The sequence below is a fragment of the Trachurus japonicus genome, chromosome 15, assembly GCF_045865225.1.
Source record: "Trachurus japonicus isolate A0001 chromosome 15, Traja_1.0".
In the NCBI taxonomy this organism is placed as follows: domain Eukaryota; kingdom Metazoa; phylum Chordata; class Actinopteri; order Carangiformes; family Carangidae; genus Trachurus; species Trachurus japonicus.
In genome coordinates, this window is record NC_140921.1 from 23,646,758 (window position 1) to 23,673,456 (window position 26,699).

General features: G+C 44.3%; 1 protein-coding gene across 6 annotated transcripts in view; it reads right to left on the reverse strand.

Annotated features, from left to right (window-relative positions):
* Window positions 1-1,100: 1,100 nt before the first annotated feature.
* ate1 (arginyltransferase 1) overlaps window positions 1,101-26,699 on the reverse strand; it is a 52,481-nt gene continuing 26,882 nt past the window's right edge. For all 6 annotated transcript variants that reach the window (XM_085800606.1, XM_085800605.1, XM_085800601.1 and 3 more), the window contains 3 exons: window positions 23,377-23,476; window positions 9,107-9,227; window positions 1,101-2,030 (listed from right to left, as the gene is read on the reverse strand). In XM_085800606.1, the coding sequence (XP_085656732.1) occupies window positions 1,852-2,030; window positions 9,107-9,227; window positions 23,377-23,476 (400 nt within the window). In that variant the 3' untranslated portion in view covers window positions 1,101-1,851. The remainder of the gene's footprint in view (window positions 2,031-9,106; window positions 9,228-23,376; window positions 23,477-26,699) is intronic.

Sequence of the window (26,699 nt, forward strand, 5' to 3'; positions counted from 1 at the left end):
TTGTGCACATGATGCTATTAGTCATCAGTCACCATGATTAAATTTGATGTGTATGGTAATGTCTTAAAGGTGCCCCGTGGTGTTTTCTTGTTTCTGTTTACATTCATTGTTACTCACCAAGGTGCACCGTGCATATTCTTAGGGTCTAACAAATGTGTTAAACGTATTTCCGTTCCCCTAAATTGCTTACAATGTTTGAAACCTGCATTTCGTATCCGTATTTGCTCGCCTGCAGTCTTCTTCATCACTGCCTTGGATGGAGTATTTGTTTGCTTCTTGTCTTCTTATCGCCACCTTGACATTTGTGGAATAGTCTAATATCATTAACTCTGCCACACACACACTCACATGCACTAGAGCAGGAACCCACCACTCTAAACACTGTCACACTGGAACTCCACATAGAACATTTAATTGAATAATTATCAAGATGAGAGTTTTGAGTGTTTGTTCATGTGATTTCTACTTTAGAGAACCTGGAAGTAATGAGGGATGGTTACTGTGTATGTGATGTCTGTCATATAATAGCTAAGCTGGTTAGACTGAGGGGTGTAAAGCTGGTTGGATCTCTGATGGCATCGAGACCTCTGCTTTCGGTCCGCTCAAATTTTGCAAACATCATCCAAAGGCACGTTAAAAATGACCAAAATCAATTCAAACAACTTAATGGGGAAGCTCCATCATAGTCCTGAGCTGCTGCCACGATCACTTCGACCTGTGTAGTTAAAATATGTAGTTGAAAGCTTGCATGTCTGTGCTTTGAGGCTGGAGGCCTGCCTGCTGACACCAGGACTCGCTTGGCTCAGCCGAGCCATTCCCTGGCTGAGAGCTGCGCTGCTGTTGACACTATGTTTGGGGGCCAGAGGCCATTCACATTTGTGTTCTGCCAGCTCATATATCTAACACCTGTTGCTTGGCCCAGTTCAACAAGTGCAACAAGAGCACTTATCTCTGGGCGTGCTTTGGGAGACATAAGCTTACTACCGTATGTGTAAAAATTTACACAGTTCGAGAGAGCACTCCTGATGATTCCCAGAATCCGGCTGCCTGTGGATTCAGGGTTTGTGCTGCATAATTTACATGCAAAGGAAAGTCACAGGTCCAAGCAGGGAATATGTAACCCCTTTACTCGATTTAACCAAAAAATAACAGTGTCAATATTAAAAGAAAAGCAAACAAAGCTATACGTATTACAGACAAAAACATTGAAAACAAGTCATTATTTGCTTTAAATAAAAATCTTTACAATGTCGTGCTGTGGTAAGAGTCAGTCTGAAGTTTTGGGATGCAATGCAAGCAACCAAAAACCTTTTAGAAAAATCACTGGACATTCAACAGAGAACATGCTCTTCAATTGGCAATGCTGACATAAATCCAAAACCGAGTCTATTCTGAGGCGAGCCGTCACCTATGTGTAGATAAATGCTCCTTTTCAGCTTTGTTATTTAAACACACAGGACTGATGAGGTGCAAAAACAAAAAAATCATGATAGCACAGATGATGTGGTATTAAAATGACACACAAGGGTTCTGGTCCTCGTATGCAGTCAAATAAAGCAAAAAGAAGAACAGGAGCTAAACTGAGAATGGATGCTACAGAGTTGAAAATAGAATAAATGCTAATGTGACTCACTGAATGGTGAATGGGTATATACATAGGGTAGATGGCTACTACATTGTTCCAGCCTGTGTAGAGTGTAGCATGGTGAGACTACTAGAGCAACAGAAAGCACTTTCACAGATAGTGAGGGGACACACACAAATACAACAACATAAATAGAAAAACATTGCTGGGAGGTGTGTAGTCACGTGTGTTAAAAAAAAAAGGTGCAGTGGTGTGATGCCGTGTGTTTAGGCGCGGTAGAGCAAGATCCTCTCAGCACAGTCCTGGCCAACCAATCCGGCGTACTGCTGCACCTCCGTCTCGTCGCTGGAGCCCTTGCGTTTGCGGGAATAGGCAGCGTAGGGCATGACGGCTCGTTTGTATAGCACCAGCGCTCTGCCCACGTCCTTCAACACTCGAGCATCTCCTGGACACAAACAGGCACACATGAGAACATAATAAGGACCAGTGTAGACACATCAAGCACAAACATTGTCCTTTTTTTTCTCCCTTGCTCATTTTTAACCTCTGAGTGACTTGGCAGGGATACGCCATTATTCCGAGAAGCTGTTGGAGGAGCAGAAAGCATTTTTTCCCCTAAAAGCACTAATTCCAATATGCCTTAAACCTGGAGTCACGGAGGTGCATGAGCAGGCTAGTTCGTTGGCCTTGTTTATGGGGCCTTGCTCCCTCGCTGGCGGGCCAAACTCAGCATCTCATTAGGTCTTGTGTCATGCACTGCCAGCTCCCATCAGACCAGTGAAAACACTGCTAATCTCAAGTGTGCGTGTTTCAGAGTTTCAGAGTGGTTCAGAGAGCTGGATGGAAAAAAAAGGTGAAAAACGATGACCCTCGCGCTGCTGAGACGAAAACCGCTGCCTCCAGCAGTGAGAGGTAAAGCCAAGCTGCCCACAGCTGGCGCCAAGTGGATGTGCAAGAGGAGCACAGCAGGGAGTACGAAGTGAGCCAAAATAACCCAAATATAATGCAAGTGGGTCTAAAATCCATAGTTAACACTAATAATTTTCAGAGGAGTGCTTCATTTGCTGTCATTCACTGGAACTTTAGTAGGTACCGCATGTCTCTCCAGTGAATAACATCCCACTTTACTCATTCTAATTGCCCTCCTTTAATGCCATTTTAATCTCTCTCCTTAGCTCTTACTCCACATCTTTTCCGAGCATTCAGCTTCTTCACCCTTTGCAAAATGCCTAAAATGTAAAATTTATATCGTGCTGCCAAAAAAAGCACATCCCCAACGTACTATGCACATAATATTTCATCCATTCAGCCTGTCCCGTCTGGAGCAATCCTGGCCTGAGAGGAAGCAGATGAAAACAAACCCGGGGCCAGGCCGCGCAGCGGAGTGGACGAGCTTGCCAGGCCTATGGCGACACATCAGTCAAACAGGAGCGGGTTAGATTTGGTATTAATAGAGCTCAGGGCCTCCTGCTCACCACTACCGTTCCCCGTGACAACAACCCATGTGGCTCGCAGCTGAACGCCCAGGTGGTACGAATGATATGCACGTTTTTCCCCTCTGCCTATTCCCTAAAATATTAAGTATGCCGCCAAGTGCCGCCAAATCCCACCTGATCACCAAACAACTGAGAGGGCAAGATAAGAGAGAAATTTGAATTGGGAGAAAAAAGGTCTTGTGTCCTGTGCCAGATGTTAAAAGGATCGCCCATTTACAGAGCACTCCGCTGCACTCCGACTGGACCCTGAAATTTCATGAGCTGAATGAGATCAGTTAAATTGTTACAGACCTCAAGTATCACTGAAATTGACAATGACTGCATCGGGACAGCAGTCAATATTTGGTCAGGGCAGATTGTCCCAAACGAAGACAGAGGAAAGAAAAGAGCTGGGTATGAAGATAAAGCCCTGAAGCTCTTTACCTCTCACACTCTCCATCTCCATCAATATATTTTCATATTTCAACCAAGATTTTCAAGCTACACTGTGGATTCATGTTTTATTTATTAGGCTCAATTCCCTGCACAGTAATGCCCTAACCACTCTCTCTAAAAACTGCTGAGTCATGCAGCTGAAGAACGCTTGATACAAACTTTTAAATGAAGGAAATCAGCAGTATGTTAAGTCTCACCATGTGGGGAAATGGATTTTAAAAGATGCAAATATGTTATGTAAGTTCCACATGGCCATAAGTTTGGTCCATGAAGAATTAATGTGTCCTGATGGGAAGAAAGTGAAAATATTTAAACGTTGGACGGATGCTTCCTTAATCACTTAAGCAGCCTCCAGTATTAGTTCTATAGTCTCTCCAAGCACCATGTGTCTCCTCGTGTTTTTGGCTGGAACGCAGCAGCAGGGTCGGCTCTATCTTTGCAAATGTCCGTGACTGACCGACTGACTGGCTCACTGACAGAGTTCAGTGATAATAATTACATCATTGGTCACCTGAATCCTATGTGACCAAGAAAAAATTCCCATTGGCCGTTGCAGTTTCAAGATGAACTGGCATTCGCTTCTAATGTACCATGACCATAGAGTTCGTCATGGCCTATTTGAATACAGTATGTATTACTAATTCAAACAAATGAATGCAAACCACTCAAATGTGGTTAATACAAGTATAGCATCAGCCACCTTCTTTTAAGTGAGAGCTACCTGTAATCCAAAACAGTAAAGGTCTGAAAGCTGTTTGTTTAACAAGGACTAAATGTGAAAGCACCCTAATGTTCTGTCTCTTCTTACTTCCTTCTTTCAGTCATTTTGTATTGAGTTGAGTTTTGTTGATTTTTTCTGACCATGTCTCAATTACAAAGTTCTGATCACTTTAATAGGAAAGTTTGTCCAAATTTCAGACTGGTACTGAGCGTGCAGACAGAGTGAGAGAGAAGCAAACAGATGAAAAGCTGAAAGGAGCTGACACCGGACAGAACGCAAAAAGCCTACGACGTGGTCCAGCTGCACGCTACATTTTGACCTAGTCTTGTTTATCAGTGTGTCAACCCACTCAAACAACAATTGCGCAAAGTTGAACTTTTCCACTCCAATGCGTGACACTACCCTGAAGCACCACTGTCCCCCTGTTGAGATATTAAGTAATGAACATTTTACAGACCACTGTGGACAGCAGCGTGTAGCTTTAAGATGGTCTATTAATCTTAACAGTAAAACTGAGCAGAGGCCTGATCTGCCTCTCGATCTCTCTCTTAGTCAAAGCAATCCAAACATCCGTTCCTCACATAAACAACTTTCCTTTTCTTCTTCATTCACTCCGCTGTGCCCCCTCCTCATTTTGAGGAGCTGCAGACCCTGTTTCCGTCAGGCCCGCCGGATGCTCAGTGACACGCCGCTCTGAGGTCACAGCTTCTCGGTGTCAGGGTTCAAGGGTCGGGGGGAAGAGGAGTGGTGAGGGTCGGCCGGGGAGTGAGAGGGTCAGGGCCGAGGCTAGGGGCCTTGACACCTCGCCACGCTCCTCTCTCTCTTCCCATCTATCTCAAACTTTCTAAAAACTTGCTTAACACCGGATGCTGGTCAAAGCCAGGCCATCGGGTTATGACCGCTTACTATGACCTGGTGTTGCAAATCAAAAATAGGGCTTACTTTTGAAAAGAAAAAGGCCAAAACCATGGTGTATAGAGTAAAAAGACCACTCTCTGACTGAAAGACCTGGGTTAAAGCCCCTGTGTTAGCACACATCCGTCTGGCTGACCTTGAATCTATGTAGCTGACCATGGATTTTGACCCAATGAGTAAAGAGAACAAGAGAATTCCTCCACTTTATGAAGGATATTATCATTATTGTTATTAAAATCAAGCAAAAAGATTCTTCCACAGTGGGAAAAATGCAGCAGATCTGGAGGGAGAAAAAAACCTGCCTCTGCATTAAAACAGAAAAGACAGAGAGAAGTCATATCTGTCAACCCTCCCCTCTGAATGGGAACATTAGTGCACGTCAGGCTAAGGAGCAGAAAGCCTAGTGAAGAGCACGGCAAAGTGGCTGTGACAGTGAGACAAGATATGAAAGTGTATAATATAAAAGATAAAAAATATAGTGGAGAAAGCAGGTGACGTGCAGGGAAAGTGGTGGATGCTGTCAGGCTTTCTCCGTCTCCTCCATCTAGTCGTGTTTATGTTAATGTCACTGTTGCTGAAAGCAGAGATACTGAGCATCTCAAAGTCAATCAGCTTCATGAGAGATATTTATCTCTGAATGTATCTTTTTAAATGAGACTTGAAAGAGAGACTAAGAGAATGGGATCATTCTGTTCAAACATTTCTGATAGTTCACTGAGTGCTGTTCTAAGTGTGTGTAGAAAAAACACGTAGCGCTGTGAGTCTTCCATGGCGCCTCCTGGACGCACTTTAAGTCCGGGGGTGACTATTTGTGTCACACAGTTTTTCCAAGTGTTTATCCTACTGAACGGGCAATGCCCCTTCTTCTGTCTCCATGCAGGCTGATTATAAGTGTGTGCAAGAGAAGTTACATATGTGCCGGGTAGAATGTGTGTGTGTCTGCGTGTGTACGCACTGTATAGACATTTGTGAGAGGCCACAACAAGGCCCTCGGGAACCTCGATGTGTCAGCAGCTGGCATGTAATCAATGTGAGCCTGCTTTGGACAGAGTTGTGTAAACTTTAGATTAGCTGTCTTTAGACACCTCATTAGGACAGCTCTGTAACCCGGTCACCCTGACAGCCTTAACACCAAACAACACGGCAGCTCTCTTTCACCCCTGGGTGAAGCTTTAAGTTGAAATTAATGGGTGGTTTTAATAAAAACAGGAATTTCTTAAAAGATCCAAGTTTCTTTAGAATTTCTTTCCAGATCAAGCCCCTTTGTTCTCACTGTTGTTAACATGGTTTCAAAATTCAAAATTCAAATTATTACTGTTTATCAGTAGCTCTTTTTTTTATATATATTATGCTGAATACTATATTTGTTCAGTTACCATACATCTTAATTTTGTGGCCACTGCTAAATAAATTAATAAATTAATGAAACACCATTGTAGACTGATAGTTCCTACAGGATACATGGGAGTTTCCAGCGCTGTTGGATGCAGCCAGGACTTCCCCAGGACTTAAAGTCACATCAAAACAGCCTTTATTTAGACCAAAAACAAGCCACACACTCAGCAGTGTGCCATGCTGATGATGACACAGGCCAGGCTGACCTGGTGACTGACTGACCACTGGACATATTTCTGGACAAGTCCACACCACAGCTCGTCTGGCAGCGGCTGTCTTTAGCTGCAGCTCAACCCCACAAGCTTGGCAACAGGCCTGAGGGCCGACCATCAAGACAGCGAGCACTGAAATGTAATGACACTGCGTTTGGACAGCTCAGGCCTGAAATAATGTCAGACACCGTCCAAGATCAACAGTCCAACGCTGGAACGGACGCACCACAAGAGCCACAGACACACAAACATACACCGGCCACAGTGAAAATGGCACGGTCTGAGACCGCCACTCTGTCCTCAGTAATTTGTGCCTACTCAGGGATTAAGGCTATGACTGACAGGAAAAGGTCAGACCTACCACTGGCTAAACTGTTAATGGCAAAGTTGTAAATGACCAGTCTACTAATGGTCTTTTAAATGCCCTCGATTCTTTTGGGTGTGGTGCTTTCAACACCATTTGAGTGAATGACACGAGCGGGCCAAGAAATTACAGAAAAGGGTATTTTTTAAAGACATGTGTTCATGTTTAGAGTCTAATGGCTAACTTAATACCCACAATTCTTAGCTCATGACACAACCTGACCCCTACAACAGGGGACAGAGAAAAGGGGCATGAGTGTTCAAGAAGGTTTTCTTTCATTAAAGTACATCACATGTGCTGGTTTTTTACCTTTTACCAAGTCCAAGTATGACCTCACTGAAGCAAACTCTTAGTCTGCCTCTCTACTTTCATGTATTCCTCCTTTGTCCTCCACCTCTCTGTCAATCTATCTCTCATTTTATTGTACTTCTCTCCCCTCTGGTGCCAGCGTACAGCCACCAGCCTGCCTCCCTTTCACTTCCCATTTAAATAAAATCATTTTTACCACGTCTCTCCCCTCTCCCCCTCCATTTTCTCCTCTATTACCCTCTCTCTTACCCTCCATCTACCGCTCTCAGTCTACTTGACAATCAAATTCTTGTCCTCTCACATCTCCTATTACTGTCTATCAGAGGCTCTCTCCTGTTTGGTGATGCAGATTAATGGAGAAGAGTAAACAGGAGATGGCCGGCTCTTGTAAACTCAGTCATTCAGGTTACAAGCACTTGCAAGCATTTACAACCTGAAACCACCTAAGGGACAAAAATGCAGAGTCGTCACTGGAGGGTGAGCAGAAAGAGATTATAAAAATATGGAGTCAGAATATGTATCACTGGCCATTCACCTCCGCAGAAATAAATTCAAAACTCTCCTGTCAAAACTTTCAAACTCACATCAACTCTGTCTGGCCTCTGGCTCTAACCCTGACAGCCCAGACGATGGGCGTCTGCCAGTCTACCTTCTGAGTGCGGTTTAGCACCACTGATATCACTATTCATCTAATGACAGCATGGAACTTCCATAACGACGGCACTGGCCCTGCTCTGACCACAGTGAAGGATCATGGGGGGAGAAGACCGTGTGATCAGAGCTGCTGGCCCTTTGTTTACCCCTGTTCAATGTCTGCACACTGCCCTTGGTGCGAGCCCACATTTTTCAGTACGCCATCACGGTGAAACCAGATCAGATGTTAACAAAAGGTTCACGGGTTCATCCGGAGCAGCGTGCACCGATAACTGGAGGATCCAAGTCTCCAAAATCCGAGCAGCAGGACAGTATGTTAGTAATGTAATAAACGGAGGCAGCTTCATAAGATAAATGTGCGAAAATGCTGTTTCCTTTTAAGGTACATTGTGTAGGAATTACTCCCATCTAGCGTTGAGGTTGTATATCGCAAGCAACTCAGGGTTTCCCGCAGCGCTTTCCTGTTAAGGCGGCCGCCTTAACAACAAAGAGCTGCCGCCTAAACTTACGTCTTAAAAAAATTAAAATGTAGCGATATTCGCCCCCCCCCGACCCACGTTTTACCGGCTTTCTCTCGACTTCTGTGACTAAAATGACATCTGGTTTGTTACCGATGGCCGTCTGCCCGACTGCACGTGAATGCAGCATCAGTGTAACGCTCCATTCCTCCTCACTGCGTTACCGCGGTGACTTTTCACAGACGCCACCTCGACCTGAGCCGACAGCTCCGGTGTCTCCGCTGAGTTTCCGTGGTTTCCTACCGTCACGCTGCCACTGAACGTAAAAACATGGCGACACCACATGGCAGCCAGCACCGAGCTTACCCGCTCCATGTAGATATGAATGATATGAACGGCAAATTCAGAGCTGAAAGGAACACTTCACTTTGTTGATGGGGGGGATTACTGATTAATGAAAAACATACTTTTGAACGAAATAATACATTTGAGTGAATAGATAACAGGAGAAGTTATACAATGTCCCTTTAAAACAACAGAGTTGAGTGTAGAACAACTGTACCTGCATCATGATCTTGGTTAAAACGGGCATAGCGGGAGTTCTCCAGCTGTGGTACACATCGCTCTATTGCTACCCAGGCGTAGGTCTCCGGGCACAGGAGGTCTGAAGGCCGGTACTGCCCCTGGGGAGTGAAAGAGGGACAAAGAGAAGGGGTTACACCTCTAAGCAAATCAATAATCGATAAATCAATCCATATAAAATGCTAACAAGTGTGTTTTATCTGAGAAAAAAAAGCCAAACAAATTGTATATCACAATCCCGTTAATGTTTATTATACTTTTTTTTTTAGTTTTTCACTGTTTGGAGATGTTGTCTGAGATTTACGAATGTTTTCTGACATTTAAAGGATAATGTCATTAATCTATAACACTGCTGACAAATAGTTCAGTGATGATAAATTATCTTTGTCACACCATGTTCACACCACACTAATGATGCCTCGGGGTCAAAGGTTTGACAAGTTGTAAACTGACCTCTGGGTCAGAGAAAGGGTTGAGACCTGGATCAAACTTTGCTCTGTTTAAGTTCTCCGCTTGAACGCTATGCTTCTCTATAGCAGGAGTGTTATGTCGTCTGCAGTGTTGAGCAGGAAATGTAAACACACATGCGTATTGTAATGTGTGCTTGTGAAATAGGTGCAAGTCTGTATTTGACCCAACTTTTTGGATGGAAAATAAACCAAGCTGAACAAAAACAGCTGCGGGGCAAAGAAAGAAAAAAAATGAGACAGGGGTTGAATGAGCAGAAAGGAGGAGGAGGAGGAGGAGGAAGAGCCTCCATTATCAGAGACCTGCGTTTTATCACATGACTCCAAACAAATACAAACTGCTGAGGTCGCTCTGTAAACAAGCAGGCGCCTGCAAAAGCCCCCCTGCACTGTTTCGACATACACAATAATATTTAAAGTTTATGAGACATTAAACTGTTTCATGAGGCTACTTTTTATACACAACTGAGGTCATAAGTGCTGGGTGATTAAACTTGCAACTAAAAGAAAAAAAAACGACAACACCACAATTGTCACAAGAAAATTAACAGTACACAAGACAAAGGAAATACCATTCCTCTTCACAGGCACTCTGACCACGACCCATCTATCAGTGTAGGCCTATATGGAAAATATGCAGCCTGCTTTTACATGCAGGATAAGATGCCATGAAAAATGAAAAACAGAGGAATGTGAAGGATACACTGATCTGTCAGGATTTCCCCCTCAAGTTGGGCTCCTTATCTAGAGCCACTCTCTTTCCCTCCCCCCACAACCCAGTCAGGTAAAAGGCCAAAAGGTATTCATACGGTCATATGAAACGAGCCTATACCGAGTAAAGGGAAAGGCTGTGTCGAGAAGAAAGCAACTCAGAGTGAAGCAACAGACGCAAAAACATGCTTTAAGTGCTTCTGCTAACAGATGGCTGCTAGTGGAATGCTACCAATCCGTAGCTGCAGTGGACACACACATTGATCGGATGTTCTCCGTGTCCCAACAACCTAAAGCCTTCTACAACTGTCAGCGCAGTCAGCTTGACACTCTCACACTCTACCTCACCTCTATGCACTCCTTCAACACTGCAGCCAGACACTCCTCTACATATGCGGAGCACACACACCTGCTCACACACATATTTCCTGCCGTGGTCCCCCCTGCACCCTGACATTACACCTCAGCTCAGCCTGACTGTGCAGAGGGAGAATGGAAACAACAGAAACAGAGGTGGGAATGAAAAAAAAAGAGAAAAGGCAAGGACAGACCCTTGGATAAGCTACTGTTCCATGAAGAAAAGCTGGCGCATTTGTAATAGAAATAAAGAGGATTCCTGTTTTCTGGAGGCCTGTGTTTTGATTCTACAATCCACAATGATATATGTAGTGCTTTGCTGTAAGGTTCCAGCAGAAAGAGAGGCCGATCTAACCAAAATGAGACCCAGAGTCTGCGTATGGCTCACACACACACAATTCCTCAATTCTCCCCCCTGAAAAGAAAAAAGGACACAGAGTGGGATGAAGAGTATGAAAGGACACAGCTATTAGTGGTCTGGACAGAGGAGAGAGAAAAGAAGACAGAAGGGAGAAAAGAAAAAGCTTGACTTGCCCACTACCTATCTGTCAGCTTCTTTTTTTTATTGCACTGAAAGTAAAGACTGAGTTCACCACTTACTTTTTTTTTTTTATCTTCCCACTTTTTTTTTTTTAACTTCCCCCAGTTGGCTTGAAGGCCCTGTAATTCACAGCTGCCCCTGCTGCTTCCTTGGCTCATCTTCAGCTCTGTGTTTTCTAGTTCTGCCTCCGTTTGCTCACAACATCCATCTTTCTATATAACAGTCACTGATACCAAACAGAGAATGTAGTAATGGTTTCCCGAAACTGATAATCTTGAGACAGAGGACTGATGAGAAAACATTGGGATTGCTGGATGTGACACTGCTACTTCTACAAATCTCTGTTAGTGAGTGAGTGGAGAGGCCACAGGAGGTGATAATGGGGTAACATATAAATGGCTGTATAACTATATGATAAGGACTTTTGTTTTTTTAATGTGTCCACTCAATTCTATGGAGGACTAGTCGACAGTTGAGGCTTTCCAGACAAAGGTTTAGTCCTCCTCTCATCAGTGGTTCTCTTCCTCCCTTTCTAAACGCTCGGAGCCTCCCACACCAACCAATCCGTCACCATCCTTCCCTCCTTCCCTCGCTCGCAAGTTCAGACGAACACGGAGGTGACGCCGATGACTGACAAACGCTGAAAGGCTCGTTTAGAGAGACAGAGGAAGGAGATGGACGACGAACAAATGAGCGGAGAAAGAAGGAAACATGTACAAACTTCGGCGGAGAGACCTGGCCGCCATCAGAGGTGTGAGAAACGAGATGGAGATAGGAAGTAGACGGGGGGAAAATTAGGTGCAGATGAGTAAAGGGACGGTATTTAACGGCAATAAGACATAGATGGAGGAGAGCTGATATGATGGGAGTGATAGGAGCTGACCGAGTGCCAGCGCTGAGAGAGGATGTTGGAAGCGCAGGATGAAGAGGGAGGGTTTGGAGAGAGACAGAAAAGGGGGGTGGGGGGTGAGATGAAGACGAGAGGAAGAAGTAGATGAGAGGAGAAATAAAAAGCTGCATTCAATGACGGCCACGTAAAGAAAAAGCGACTTAACAAAATGGAAACTACATTTATTTAAGTGTCTAGTGTTTCCTATGTGCTTGCTAATGAAGGTGCAGAGGTCACCGCTTATAGGAAAGCAATTTCCTACAGTGCTGATTTCCCAATGAAGTGAACTTTAACAAGACAAGAGAGGAAAATTGCTCAACCTCATTTGAATAACAAGATGTCCCAGTGTAAACAATTACACAACCTCAGTCATCAGAAGTAAACAAACCTACACAGGGCTTAACACACAGTTACACAATACTTTGCAGATCTATTATCACTCTGAGTCCCTTGGTGACACGTTATTTTCAGGCCACACAGACTTCACTCTCATACAGATAACTGAGGCGCTGCTGTCAGAGCAAACTTTATTACCAATTCATTGACTCCAATATATAACTGTCACCTTGTTCCTTTCATTCATTGTACACCATTCTCTCTATTTCTGTCTGGTTTTCTCACACATCTCGAAGCGGGGAGGGATGCCCCCGGCCCCACACCTATGATTTATAGGAGAAGCAATTAATCAGACACATGAATCGGGTTTTTTTTTTTTCTTTTTTCTTGCTGCAGCCAAGAAAACCTCATAAAAACCTACACGTCTTTTGCCTCCTGCTTCTTTTCTTCCTCCCTGTCTGACCATGAAGCAGACATGTGAGGTCTGGTCTGCGGCGAGCGGAGACAACTCTCATCAACCGAGACTATCAGCCAAGGCGACTTGAGGCTGTCCAGAATAACGCACAGGTAAAAGTTCAGTCACAGCTTTTTATCAGTTCAAAAGTTAATTAAAACTTTAACATTTTGCTCTGGTAAGGCCATTTTTTTATTTATTTTTTATCAGAATGCATCCTCTGGAGCATAGGAAATGATATGATTTTGCCTCTGGCAACAACAAAACGGGTCTGTGTTGAACAAACAGAGGAAGAGCTCTGCAGTTAGGATGAGAGAGAATTTATTTTGAAAGCCCTTTGAAGGCAATTTTTTATTCTCTGGTTTTCGACTATTAACTGGATAAAACAACAATTATAGATGATATTCTGAATGAATATATATTAATCTACATGCACAAAATAGAAAATGTAAGGGAATTTTTAACCAGCGGAATTGGTATCAATTTAAAGGGATAGTTCAACATTTTGGCAAATTGGCCCAATTTGCCATAATCCCTATAGTTTTAGGAGTAGGTGTAATTGTCGGTGCAAGCTGTTTTTAGAACGGCAAAGCCGAGCCACAAGCTGCTCAGAGCTACACTATGGAGGCTAATGGGATTTCTTGGTTTCCCTCATCAAATGCACAATCCAACAACTCCAAAACGTTTGTGACCTGCACATTCACCCCGCTATGAGATAATAACGGAACATTATGAGACGGAGTTGTTTTTGAGGCAAATGCAGAGACTGTTTGCCGAAAAACTGCCCCCAACGGAAAAGTGCATCAGCGGTTTTGCATGAATTTACCTTGAAAACAACTCTGTCTCTCATAGCGTGGTGAATGTGCAGGTCATAACTTGTCCACGAGAGCGTTTTGGAGTTGTTGGATTGTGTATTTGATGAGCTTGATGAGGGAAACCTAGAAATCCCATTAGCCTCTGTAGCGTAGCTCTGAGCTGCTCACTACTCTGCTCCGCCGTTCTAAAATAGCTTGCACCGACAATTAAAAGGTAACAAACCTACTCCTAAGACTACAGAGATTATGGCAATGGGCCAATTTGCCAAAATGTTGAACTATCCCTTTAAATATTCTTTAAAAATCCATCAAGCTAATTTGACCGCAACCTGCTTTCCCCTGTAGTTTCTCTAGCATCTGTTATTATTTTCTATAACACAATTAAGCTGTTATCTTAGGGTACAATTACATCTTCCATTTAAGGATCTAACTTGCTGGTTTTGCAGCTACACTACAGTGTCACAGTTTGGAGTCGTCCTCTCTCTCTCATGCTTGGTGGAGGAAAGACCAGAGGACACGGAGGTGGACTCGTTGTCATAGTGACAGGGTTTCCCTGCCTCCATCTGCATTACTTTACACTCCACATCTGTTGCTGATTTCCTGCTCATATCTCCAGTGGAGTTTTCACCCACCCTACCCCTCGCTGATGTGTCCCTGTGTATGTGTGTGTGCACAAGTCAGGCACTGTACATAGAGTCTCCAGCAGTTTCAATGAGTCTATTCTTGTTAACACTATCAGTACAGCTCAAATCTCCCCAGGAAAGAGCATTGAGTAATACAGTAATCTGCTGGTCAACTGAACACCTATTCCAGTGTGAGACACAGCGGCTCCATGAGTGTGACGTAAGGCTGGTTGTAGAATAGATGAGGTCACCAACGTTAGACTCTGTTTGGCTCTGGCAAAACATATATTATCCAAAAATAACATGCCATACAAAAAGAACTCTGTTTTATAATCTGGGTGGTCAAGCATGAACACAATAGTGAATAGGATATTATGGATGTGTGTGATATTAAACATTGTTCAAGCACACTCAGGGAGAAATGAACAAACAGATGAATATGGTCACCGTACTGTATTTGTAGACTCTTCATTGTATGTTATTCACCTGCTTGTCACTCTGGAGTCATGTGGGCTGGAAGGGCACACAAAGAGGTCTAGTGTGACCCAGAGCGAGGCAGACCTAACCTAGACCGGCCCGGGCCAGCAGTCTGACCCAGGGTCACATTCAGCCAATCCAACTCACAGACCAATAAACACAGGCCTTGATCCCTACATCTGTAGTCTCTCTCAGACATATAGCTCTCACAATGCTCCCCCTCTAATGTCTTAAGACCGTTGAAACACACACATTCTGCCCAGACGCGGGGGCACGGCCGAGGGGCCTCTGGCCGCTGACGGACACACGTAAACAGTGCGGCTCACACAAACACAAATGCAGCTAGACAAATAACACTAAAAACCAAGCAGGGTGGACAGAGGGACAGCACCAGTGAAAGACATGTCCAAACAAGCTGTATCTCAGAATAGTGGCCCACACAGACACACTTTCACCACAGTCTGTGACAATATGTACATATGCATTTGTGTGTGTGTTTGTGTGTGTTTGTGTGTGCGTGTGTGTGCCCCGAACATGTCTGGGATCTGCGTTTGGGGAGATTTACGCTAACTGCTGCTGTTTAAACACTCGGGGCCCACCAAGGCCTTTTCACCCTACTCAACACATTACCACAGGACGACCTTCAAATAAAGCTTCTAGACTGGTAAGTCTCCCCCTTGGGCCCCTGACAACCCCCACAATCCACCCCACTCTGTCCCAGCACTCCCTCCTAGCCTGGCTATGCGTCACGGCTCCACGGATGACAGGTTAATGAGGAGAAAATATTTTTACAGGATCGCATTTCGACTGAGCCCTGAGAACCAATGGCAGCGCTTTTATGGGCATCAGCTCACAGACTGGGCACTTTTATCTCTTTATCTCCTCTGGCTTTACGGGCAGGCGAGCTGTTACGCCTGTCTGACACAGACCACAGCTTACTGACTTGCCCTTAATCTTGGTCTTAAAGGCCCACCTCAAACTTCTAACTGCAAGACCAAACCCGAGGCCTTTCACCCACACACTGAATAAATGTCTAGCTGTATTTGTGAGACCAGCTCAGTCAGCCCAGCAGTGCTTATCAAAAATCTTCCATCAAAAGCAGAAACTAGACATTTTTTTCAGACAAAGTGGCGCAGCTGCAGCAGGTTTGAAAATAAATAGTGGCCAAGTTAATGGCAAGGCAAACACCTCAGGCTGGCAGCTAGAGGGCTCTGGATCAGCTCAGCGTGACACCATCTCTAAACTCTCGTTTTTACCCTTCTGACCTTCACACCTCCCCCTTGCTCTCGCACTCCTGCTACGCGCCTTCACCCAGCTCCATCCTTCCACCAGCAGTAAGACTGAATCATCTGACCTGACCTCTTGAACTTTGCTCCCTGAGACCCTCACCCTGTCAGCACTCCTCCTAGGGGTGCCAAGCAGTGGCTGCCCTCAGACCGTGCTGTAGCCTGTTAATGATTTGTTAAAAACACAACCATGGCAGGACAGAAGGAGGGGGGAGAAAAGAGATGATGAAGCATAAAAGAGCGGCAAAATTATCAAAAACTTTAAACAAATGTTTCTGCTGAGAGGTGCACTGTTGGTGGTCTCCTGTCGAGCTAAATCAAACAACACTGTTTCTGTCAGAAAGGCTTTAATTTAAGACAGGGGGGAGGGGAGTGAGTTGGAAGGTAGAGAGAGAGGGGTATGCTTTAGCTTATAAATTTCAGAGAAAGGGAGAAAATGAGCCTGGTCGGGTTTGATCTTATTTTGATGGGCACAGGTTTTGATGGGCACATTGTTGGAAGGTAATGCTCCTGGCATGGCAGAAAAATGCCCTCTAAAAACAAACCAAATATTGCTTCATCCGAGGAAAAAGAGCAGTCTAGAGAAACAAGAAGTGGGATGGTAAGAACGTGAGAAAGGCCGGGCAGTTCCAACATGGAACAATGCACTCACCACAGTAACTTTAAACCACCTCTATGTAAACCATAGTGCATCTTAGCATGCAGCTATGACAATTGGAGGAACAGTATCAGGGTCAGTCCCGCCTCCTAGTGCAGTTATAACTTTAGACTAAATCAACAAAACGTGTTGCCGCGTTTTATCTCCGAACGGAATCAGCTAAAGTTTTTTTAGCCCGATCCCTTCTCTCTCTATCAATCTTTCATCCCGACCAGCATGGTGGTTTACTTCTTGAACAGTTGCTGAAAGAAGAATGGAAACAAAAAGAGAGAAAAGGGCTGGCTCTACTGTGCCTGGACCTGCAGGACCTGTGAGGCATAAACCCACTGGTTTCACACAAACACTGTAAACTTTCTCAGTACGACTCATCGAAAATCTATCAACAGGTTTTAACGTTTATACTGGAAGAGCAACAATAATCAGCAAAAAACGCAGAAGAAAACAATGTGCTCATCAACAAATCTAGTGGTGTGGCGCGCAAACAAACCCTGTAACCTCTGTGGGAAACAGTCACCTGTGGATGCCTCAAACTCACACACTGTCACTCTTAATCTTCCCTGATGTACAACAAGTGACACGCAGAATGTGAGGTCACACACGTACACATAACATACTGTCTGAATGGGCCCCTTCAGTGAAAATAACATGCATGCAGTCTCCTGATAGCTGTGGCTTGGAGCCTTTTTAGCATGTCATAACCTGCCGCAGCGTACCAGGAGAGGAGTGGGGGGGGGGGGCTCATCACATTAATATACACTGCTGCTTATTGATGGCACTGCACTGATTCTGACTGTCGCTTCTCTTTGTGCATCAGCTGGATGGCGACTGATTTTACTGAGCTGACCTCAAATCAGTGAGAAAAACAATGAAGGGAACAGGAGACTTTAAAAAAAACACGTGTGTGCAGGTATGTACTTGTGTGTCCTGAGTAAATGAGGTCCGATGCACACGCCTGAGCTTGGGGGCACACTGACATGTATAATGACGTCATGATAATTAAGTTCTTGAAGCAGGTGACAGATGAGCCTGAAGGCACGCACTGATTAAAGGGATACGCCAAAAAAAAATGTTTTCATGTCTGGCCTCACTCCCGAGTCCATGACAAGCAGATAGACACCATCCTTTCGACTGTGCGTGCAGTAACAAGGGAGATACGGGCGCACCCGTAATTAGCTTAGCTCAAACACTGGAAGTGTATAGGTAGTGTTAGCCTGCTTCCTACCCGAGCCAAAATCAGCAGTCAGAAGTTGATTTCATTTTAGCTCTAAACTCTGTAAATATATAACTTTATCAACATTTCAAACATTTTTAGGCGAGAAAGTAGCCGTTTAGATCAGCAGTGTGTCGTTAATTTGTCTAAATACCAGCTGTTTACAATTTTGTTCGGAACGAATTCAGCGCTACTCAAGCTAGCCGTTGTGACCAACGCACTTCCGGTTACTTTCACAAAATAAAACACCCGTTGCCCTTTACATACAGAAAACCATGACGATAGAATTTGTGCTTTTACTTTGAAATAGGAAGCTAACCTACCCTCGATGTAGCTAGCTTGAACCAAAATAAACCGTCTTTGCTTGAACCCTCTGTTTTGACCGATCTCGTCCCGTTACCGGCATTTGACCACTCAAGATGCCTTACCGGAGAGTTTTGTCAGCTCTGAGACGAAGATTGACCCGCCGGTTTCCGTTTAGAATTGCTGAAGAGTTTCTCTTTAGGTGGAGGCAGGCTAACACTAGATGCACTTCCAGCATTTGAGCTAAGCTAATTACGGGCGATACGGGCTGTATCTCCCTTGTTACTGCACGCACAGTCGAAAGGATGATGTCTATCTGCTTGTCATGGACTGTCATGGAGTGAGGCAAGACACGAAAAAAAATGTTGCCGTATCCCTTTAAGGCAAATATTACCACAGCAGCGACCGACTGAAACCAACATCAAATTCCTTCAACAGTAGTGTCCTAACAAACTTTTTTTTCCACACAGTGGCTGCTGACACCTCGATGGATGCGTTTCAGGTCCGCTGCATTCAAAATCTTTGGCCATGTGGAAACCTGCTGGCTGTTGCTAGAGAACTGACCAGCTCTGTGTCACTGTTTGTTGTTTGTCGGCGAGGAGGAGTTGGGGTTGAAAGGGAACGGAGGTGCAGCTGCTGCGAAAGGGCTCTTTAAAAGTCAGTGAAGTACCACCGGGAAACGAATAATCCTTTTCATCTCGCCTCCTTTTCTCATTTGGCACACATTTTGTCACTCCTGTTTTTTTTTTCTCTCTCCATCTGCCCTCTTCCTACTCCTTTCACTCATTTTGCTCACTCCTTCATTCTTCCTCTCTGTGGAAAATTTAATGGTTTCCTGGGCTCAGAGCGAGACATTCTTTCACCGTGAACAATAATAACAAGAGTAAGAGCCACTTCACGTAACTCCCTCACTCCCTCACCAAGTGGGTAAAACTGGGTATTCTGTCTGTGTGTGTACGTGCCTGCATGCCCCACTTGAATATTGCTTCATCTGTTTGGACCAGGTACTGCCGACGGGTAAAGCCAAGTGGGTGACCGCCTCGTTGGATATCATCAAAGTCTGCTTATTCACCACTTAAAAGTAACTGACACAGACAAGTGCTCACACATACACACATCTCTGTAAAGAAATGGAAAATCACTACAACGTGGCATTAAACTATTACTCTTTGTTCTGTGCAAAATAAAAAGTGGAGACTTATAAAATGAAAGCTAATGAAAGTCTTAAGTGCGTTTTGCGAGCTGCTGACGCTGGACGGTGGGGTTACTGGAGGACAAGAGAATAAGATATTAAAATATAAGAAAAGAAAACTTGAGTTCAAATTCAGGTTAAGGCAGTTGTTTATGGTTTAAGAAAAACATCCTAACGCAGATCATGACAAGTTTTAAGAACAGCTACAGGTATATAAAATATATAAACAACAGCTGCATCCAGATATAGGCCAAATGAGACATGTGGTGATGATGCCAGAATATTTCTGAGCATACAGGTTCTTTCATTCCCTATTTGCTTATATTTGACCACAGTCTTTCCAAACAAGCTACAAATATGCTGCACGACATTTCAGACAAAGATCAACAAGCCAGAGAATCCAGCTCTCAGCAAACCACAAAGTCTCAGTTACTCTGTCTGAAGTCATGAAAGCGGTTAATTCAGATGACTTTTAGCTGCACATGAGAGAGAGAGAGAAAGAATGGCAGGAGGGCCAAGACCTTTGGTCTCATTTAGCCTCCAACAGCTTCACCTTCTGCTCTCTGCAGCTCAACATCAGAGGGACAGGCAGGGCCAGGGAGGGCCAGAGGACCAGGGACAGGAGCCAGGGGCAGGATGTCACGTCTAACCCCAAACCCACCAGCCAAACCAGTCAGGCTCTGTGGGACGCTCCGTCCCAGCTTTGGGAACAAAGAGGAGGGTCTGACACTGGCCAGGCAGCGCCCTGTTCCTGGCTGGACTCCAAGTCTTCTAGGACCCTTTAAGGCTGCTCTGCAGGACCATGTCCAGGCTTTGGCACTGCTCAGAAGTTTTCAACCCATCGCACATGGAGCTGTTCCCCTGGGCATGCAGAGATGTGACCCGGCAGAAAGGATTTTCCTCCCAACACAGAACACAAGAATACACTGAGATGGAAACACAGATAAGAGTCAGTCAACTCTTAAACTGTAGCATCACACAGCCCAACCACAGAACAAAGGAACAGCTCAGGTTGAGGCTTAAAGTGTAAGCTTACTACTCATTTTGAAAACTGTCCAGTTCATCTATCTATGGACACTATATGGAGTCACCACAATACGACTTTAACAATGCTGCTGGTATCAGTTACATAAACAATGCAGCCATATAACTGCTCAGCAGGGAATGAGAGTACTGTATGAACAATTGTGTGAAATTAATTTTTTTTAGTATTTCTCTCAGCATATTGTGTCATTTCAAGCTACAACTAACTTGACTAGAATCACAGTTCTTGATCTTTTCTGCCCAAATTGATTGAAACAATAAATAATTGTGCTAAAGAACATCAGGTTATCATTGACCAAATATACAGCAGTCCTTTTAATCTTTCATTAAATGATTTGAGTTTTTTCAGATTTATCCAAATTTGCATGCATAGATGCATAGATGGTCCAAATGGATTTGTGTTGTTGTTGTTGTTGTTGTTTTTAAATGTATCCACATTATCTGGGACACAGCAGAGAGTGATGGGTACAGGGAGTTCCCAAAGAAGTTCCCAAAGAAGTGGCAAGTGGAGAGGAGGGGGTAGGTGGGTAGAACGAAGAGGGGGAGTGGTGTTGAAGGAGTCTGAGTGGTGTCCAGCGGGGTTCAAGTACTGGTGTTTTGGTCCTTAAAGAGGCAAGCAGCAGGACTGAGATCCAGAAACCAGTAAACCCCCTACACAATGACAGTGGAGTTCTGTGGCTCCCCATCTTTGAGCCTTGAACAATTCCACAGTATGTCTGTGCATTAATGAACTACTCAGGCTCATATGCAAATCAGACAATAGAGTTGAGGCACTGTGCATGCGCTGAGAGCGCGGGTGTGTTTCTGTGGGAGTGTGAGAGCCCAAAGGTGGGAACTGGGCAACCTTCTCACCCTTGTTCTGTGTTCCTCCCCATGGGCAAAATAGGAAGAAGTGGGGAGGCTTGCGAACAAGATGCCGCAATGGCAAACACACAAAAACAGATATGGGGGGTTGGGGAGTAAATGCCAGTGCAGGGGGTGTTAGGTGCTGTGGTAACAGCGCTCTCAGGCAAACAGCATGATCAGGATTCAACACACAGACGCATAAAGTGAGCAAACACGTTCACATGCATTCCATACACAGACTCCCAAAGTGCGAAAATGGGCGTCGCACAATGCAAACTCTGGAACAAGATGTAAATGGAGAGAAAGGTGTGGCACTTTGCCATAATCCCCAAAAAGACATCACTCTCCCATGGGCATGGACAAGCTCTGGGAACATCTAAATGAAATGACTGAGAAATAGAGGAATTAGTAGATGAATGAGAGAAAGAAGGGATGAATGGTAAACCTTGGCAAAACTAATGGACTTGTTCACCGTCCTCCTGGAGCTATAGATCTTTAAGTGGTGCTTGGTGTGAATGTGAGTATATCCGTGCAAGTCTTTACTCCTGCGTGCATGCCCGTACATGTACATTATGCATTTATGGAAAAGTTTCCACAGTACATCAGTTGCGCTTAAAAAAAGTATGCAGCTATCTGTGCATGTGTGCCACACACTTCTCGCCTCCAAGTTGCTGTTGCAGCATGACCTCTCCCTCAACCTTTAATGTCTTCAGCAGCCTTGCCTCTGCCTTTACCTCCGCTCCATCCCTTTTTTTCCCCCTCTCTCTCACACTCTGCATCTATACTGGGACTCACTCTATCAGATCTACTGAAGTTTCTCCTTGTTTTTTAACCCTCCTAACTCAAGGTTTACTGTGGATCAATCAGCTGTTTATGGGTAAAAACGTTTCCATGGTCATGAGAGTATAATGCAGATGGTGTTTACGCCGGAGAGACAAAACATCTCTGACAAACAGTCTTCAAGGTGAAGCGTCCTTCATTTAACACTATGCCCTTTCATATATTTCACTAAGCTGGATATATTTATGGACAGCTAAATTCAAAACTGTAATACATGAAAAATTATGCAGGTGTCGGCATTCATGTGGAAAGAGAAAATGAAAAGAACGTAGGTAAGCCCCTGTAGAGGGCTTTGCACCTATGATAACAAAAGTAGAAGAGGAAAAAGGGAAAGGGGAGGGTTCTTCCTCTTCCTTTATAAGCAGCCAGTTGGGACTTTTAATGCCTCTCAGGATGGTAAAAGCCTATATGAGATGCAAAAGAAATCGGAGGAGCACCACTTTCTTCCCTTCCCTAGGAGGAGAGAGCCAGTGCACGGAAGGAGGGGAATAGACTGTGAAAGAGATACTGTATGTAAAAATAGTGTGAGAGAGTGATCAACACGTTTCTTGAAACTGCTGGAGCATCATCCTGATGTGCCAATAACAGAACAGCTGTACTTAACTGCATTACTGTCCAAACCCATTCGATTAAGACAGATGGCCGCCCACCTTGGGCCCGGTTCTGTGCCCAGAGGATTCTTCCTGGTAAAAGGAGTTTTTCCTCCTCCTGCTTAACACTTTGTGGGAACTCTGGTCTTAACCTTACCACCTTAACCTGAAAAGTGCTTACAGATAATGTATATTATGATTTGGTGCTACATACTGCATACAACAATGCAGTACAGAATGGACCGTGTGGTGAGGTGAGGCTCAGTAGTGTGAATCATTTAACAGCCACCACATGGAGCAGAAACATTTGTCTCACATAAAATGGGCTTGCACATCAGAATGTTAGCTATACTGTAGATCACTGTGGCATTTTGGGGAGTGGTGAAGGTTTCAGTGAAATATTATAAACAAAGCATGGAAGTACAACATCATTAAGCTTAGTGATGCAGCTAATCCATTCAAACAGGCTGTCATTCTTGCAGAAATTAGATTTGTTCGTTGACAGACAAGTGAAACAGACAATTTTCTGTAACCAAAAAAATGTAATAAAACTTCAACATTACAATAAAAAAAGAAAAAAGAATGATCATCTGAGCCATTCAAATACCCACCTTGTACCGCATCTTGGGGCAGGAGTGAATGTAAAAGCCCAGGTAGTAGTAGGACAGCTTGGGGGACTGTTTCTGCAGCTGCTTGGTGAAAGCAATCTCCCTGTGGTGGGAAACACATGGACACACCTTTTAAGAGATGTGCTGCAAAGAAAAGCTCATGCTTCATGCTTTCACAAACAGCACACATACTTGTAGACTGATGTTTATTTCCAACAGTGACAGCCCACCCCAGCAACACTTCCCTGTTTGGCAGTCAATCCTCAGCACACATTCACCGCAGTAAATTTCAGGTGGTTCATAATGTTGCATGTCTGTTGCATTCACATTGGACTTTTTTTAAAACTAAAATTCAAGTTCAAACATCTGAAGCTAAGTAGTTTTCATTGTTTTAGTTGCAGATACATAGACATGCAGTTAAGGCTGTGTAAGCCAATAATGACAGACCAGAACTGATCTGCCGTTTAGAGATGGTTTTCATCACCAAAGACTCCAAGCCAGACAAAGTAAGGGGTAGTTTAGATTATATCAATTTATATGAGAATATTTGAGTATAAATGAGGGTATTGAGAACTAAAATAGGGACTAACAGCTCCGACTAGAGCAGTGCCCAAGCCGAGGAAGTAAACACCCACACTCTAAAAAGGCAGCTTTTCTTGGTCTCATTTCATTACACAAAAACAACTGCCTTCTCTCTATCGGCATTGAGCCCTTGAGCAGAAAAGGAGGTGGTGAAAAAAAGAGGGTGAGAGCGTGTAAAATAAAGATTTAGAACTTGGAAGATTTATACAGCTTCTTCAAATACAGTAAATGTCTTGCTTGCTTTATTTTTCCCCAATAGTTTCTTCCTTAATTGCATCCTTTTACTAAAAGCCTATTTTCCTCCTTTTACCTCCACCGTTTCCTTCACTATTCCATAACTAAATTCCAGGTCCTCTTTCTTCTCCCTTTTTGTTTCACTCTTCCTTCCACCCCTCTGTGTTTCACCCGCTCAAATGAAGGGGGAGAATTCTCTTTCTTACAATACTTAAGAGAGAGAGAAAGAGGCCTTAAAATAAAATAGATGCACTGAAAAATAAGACACGGGACAAAGCAGGCCAAGCCGTGGAGGGGGGGGAGAGAGGGAGAGAGAGAGCAAGGGGAGAATATAAAAGAGGGGGGTCAAGAAAGAGAAAGGGAGGGAGAAGAGAGGCAGATAGAGCGAGGTGCTAGAAGGTCACCCGCTTGCTGCCAGGTTCCTGGGTTCCCATCCCCTCTCCACAAAAGGACCCGGCAGGCCTGAATTGGGGGAGGGGGGTCAAGAGAGGCGAGGGGCCCATTCACAAAAAGCCTTGTGCCCCCCTTCACTTGAGGCCTTCACACCCACACCTCCACCCCCATGGCAGCAGCTTGAGTCCGCCATTATCCCCTCTTCAGCCATCTGACACTCCAGCACAAGCCAATTATCAAGCCCTCTGCTCCTGCACAGCTTCGCTCATACTGATGTGCATACACATACACACCCAGACACAAAGAGCCCATAATAGCGCGCACCACGAGGTACTTACTGCAGCCTCGCATGCATGCGGAAACATTTCATTACCAAACACTGCAAGAATAGTGTTGATTAGCCAGATATAAAATACAAACTGAGCTACTTGTGGTGGGAAGACACAGAAGCTTCTAACTAAGGAAATTAGCCTGGACTCACACAGAACATGTATGTACTCTAGTACATAAAACAACTACGTGGGATGGCCCGGAAAAGTGTGCAGGATTGAGATGGGACCCATCCAGGCCTTTCTGATGGATAAGCAATCACTAGAGCCCGTTCCATTTCCTTTCCCTCGTCTGTTTGCTCTGGCAAAGGCAGCTGTCAAAAATGCTCCACCGGGATCCCTTAAAAAACTGGAAGTGTACAAAGTTGGGAGCAGGTCAAAGCCAAATGAATTGAATAGCACACAAAATAAACAAAGCAGCAGCCTGCAGTTCCAATCAATGATGCGAGAGGATGCAGCCGCGAGACATCCATGTGCTCAGAGCCTCTTTAGGTTGAAAAAACATCTTGCTTAGCATCTGCTCGGTTTTGCAGGTGCAAGATACCTGTAAAGACTTGAGCTTAAACTGCATTTTTTCCTCTAAATATTATGAGAAACTATACAAGATATAGTAAAAAATTATTAACACAAAGTTATCACGCATTTTAAAAGCCACCAACCCATTTACGATATGTTTTACTTAGTTTAATAAACATCAAGACATATCGGACTGGAGGCCACATTAACAAAATGCTGAATGTTTAGGACTTGGATCAGAATCAGGAGCAGCACGATACAATCAGGAGGATCCTCATAAGAAAGTGATCCAGGTTGGACACCAGCTGTGTTCCCTACACCATGCTGCAGGCACCTCATTATATGCCTCTTTTCTTCTCCTCCTCCTTCTTTCCTCTGAGCCCGAGGCAGAAGGAGCTGCACTTCTCAACAACCCCCTCTCCTGTTCCCACTGCTGAATAACACGTATACACCGCACAAAAGAACACAACACACACAGTGCTGTGCTTGTTTTTGTACGGCCGGACACATATATTTAACCCAAACTGTACAACACTCTACACCTGTTTTCCCAGATGACAACAGGGAAAAAGAAAAACCCTACAAATCAGGTTTCCCACTGAGGTTAGGTATTTGTGTAAAATCCCCCAATCTTTCCATGTCTTCACATAACCTTTCCATTGCTGCTCTATCGAGAAAAGTAAAGTGAAGTTAAGTGATTTCTGACTGCAGTTTCTTAAGTTCTTTAGTTCACTTGTAAATGGTTGAAAAACTCATGTTCCAGTTCATTTGAGCCTGCTGTGGAGAAGCACAACTGTCTAATGTAATGAATGTTTGCACAAGTTCTTAAAAGTGTGTGTGTGTATGTGTGAGTGCGTGTGTTTGTGCATGCATTCTGTACAATAAGTCTTGGACAGAGTCAGCCAGGCCAAGCAGACTAGGGAGTGTCCAGACCTGATCAAAGGCCTGGGTTCTGGTGTCTGTAAACAAGCGGGAGGATTTCAGTCCTGCTGGCTCCCTTCTCCAAGGCCTCCTCCACACACCGAGCGCTCTGTTACTCTTGGAGTCAGACTCTTAAAATAATAAGTGATGAGGAGCTGTGTTGCTTGCGATGACCAGGGTGTTCCCTCTATATGAGCTGAGCCCGTCTGTTCTAGCTGCAGCGATGCACACATACGTGAACGCTTGCGACTCGCACACAAAACACCTGTACACGCCAACTTTAAAAGCAGAGATCACCCAGTCTCACAACTGCACACATCTGTGCAGAAATATTTTTAAAAGCCTTTCTCA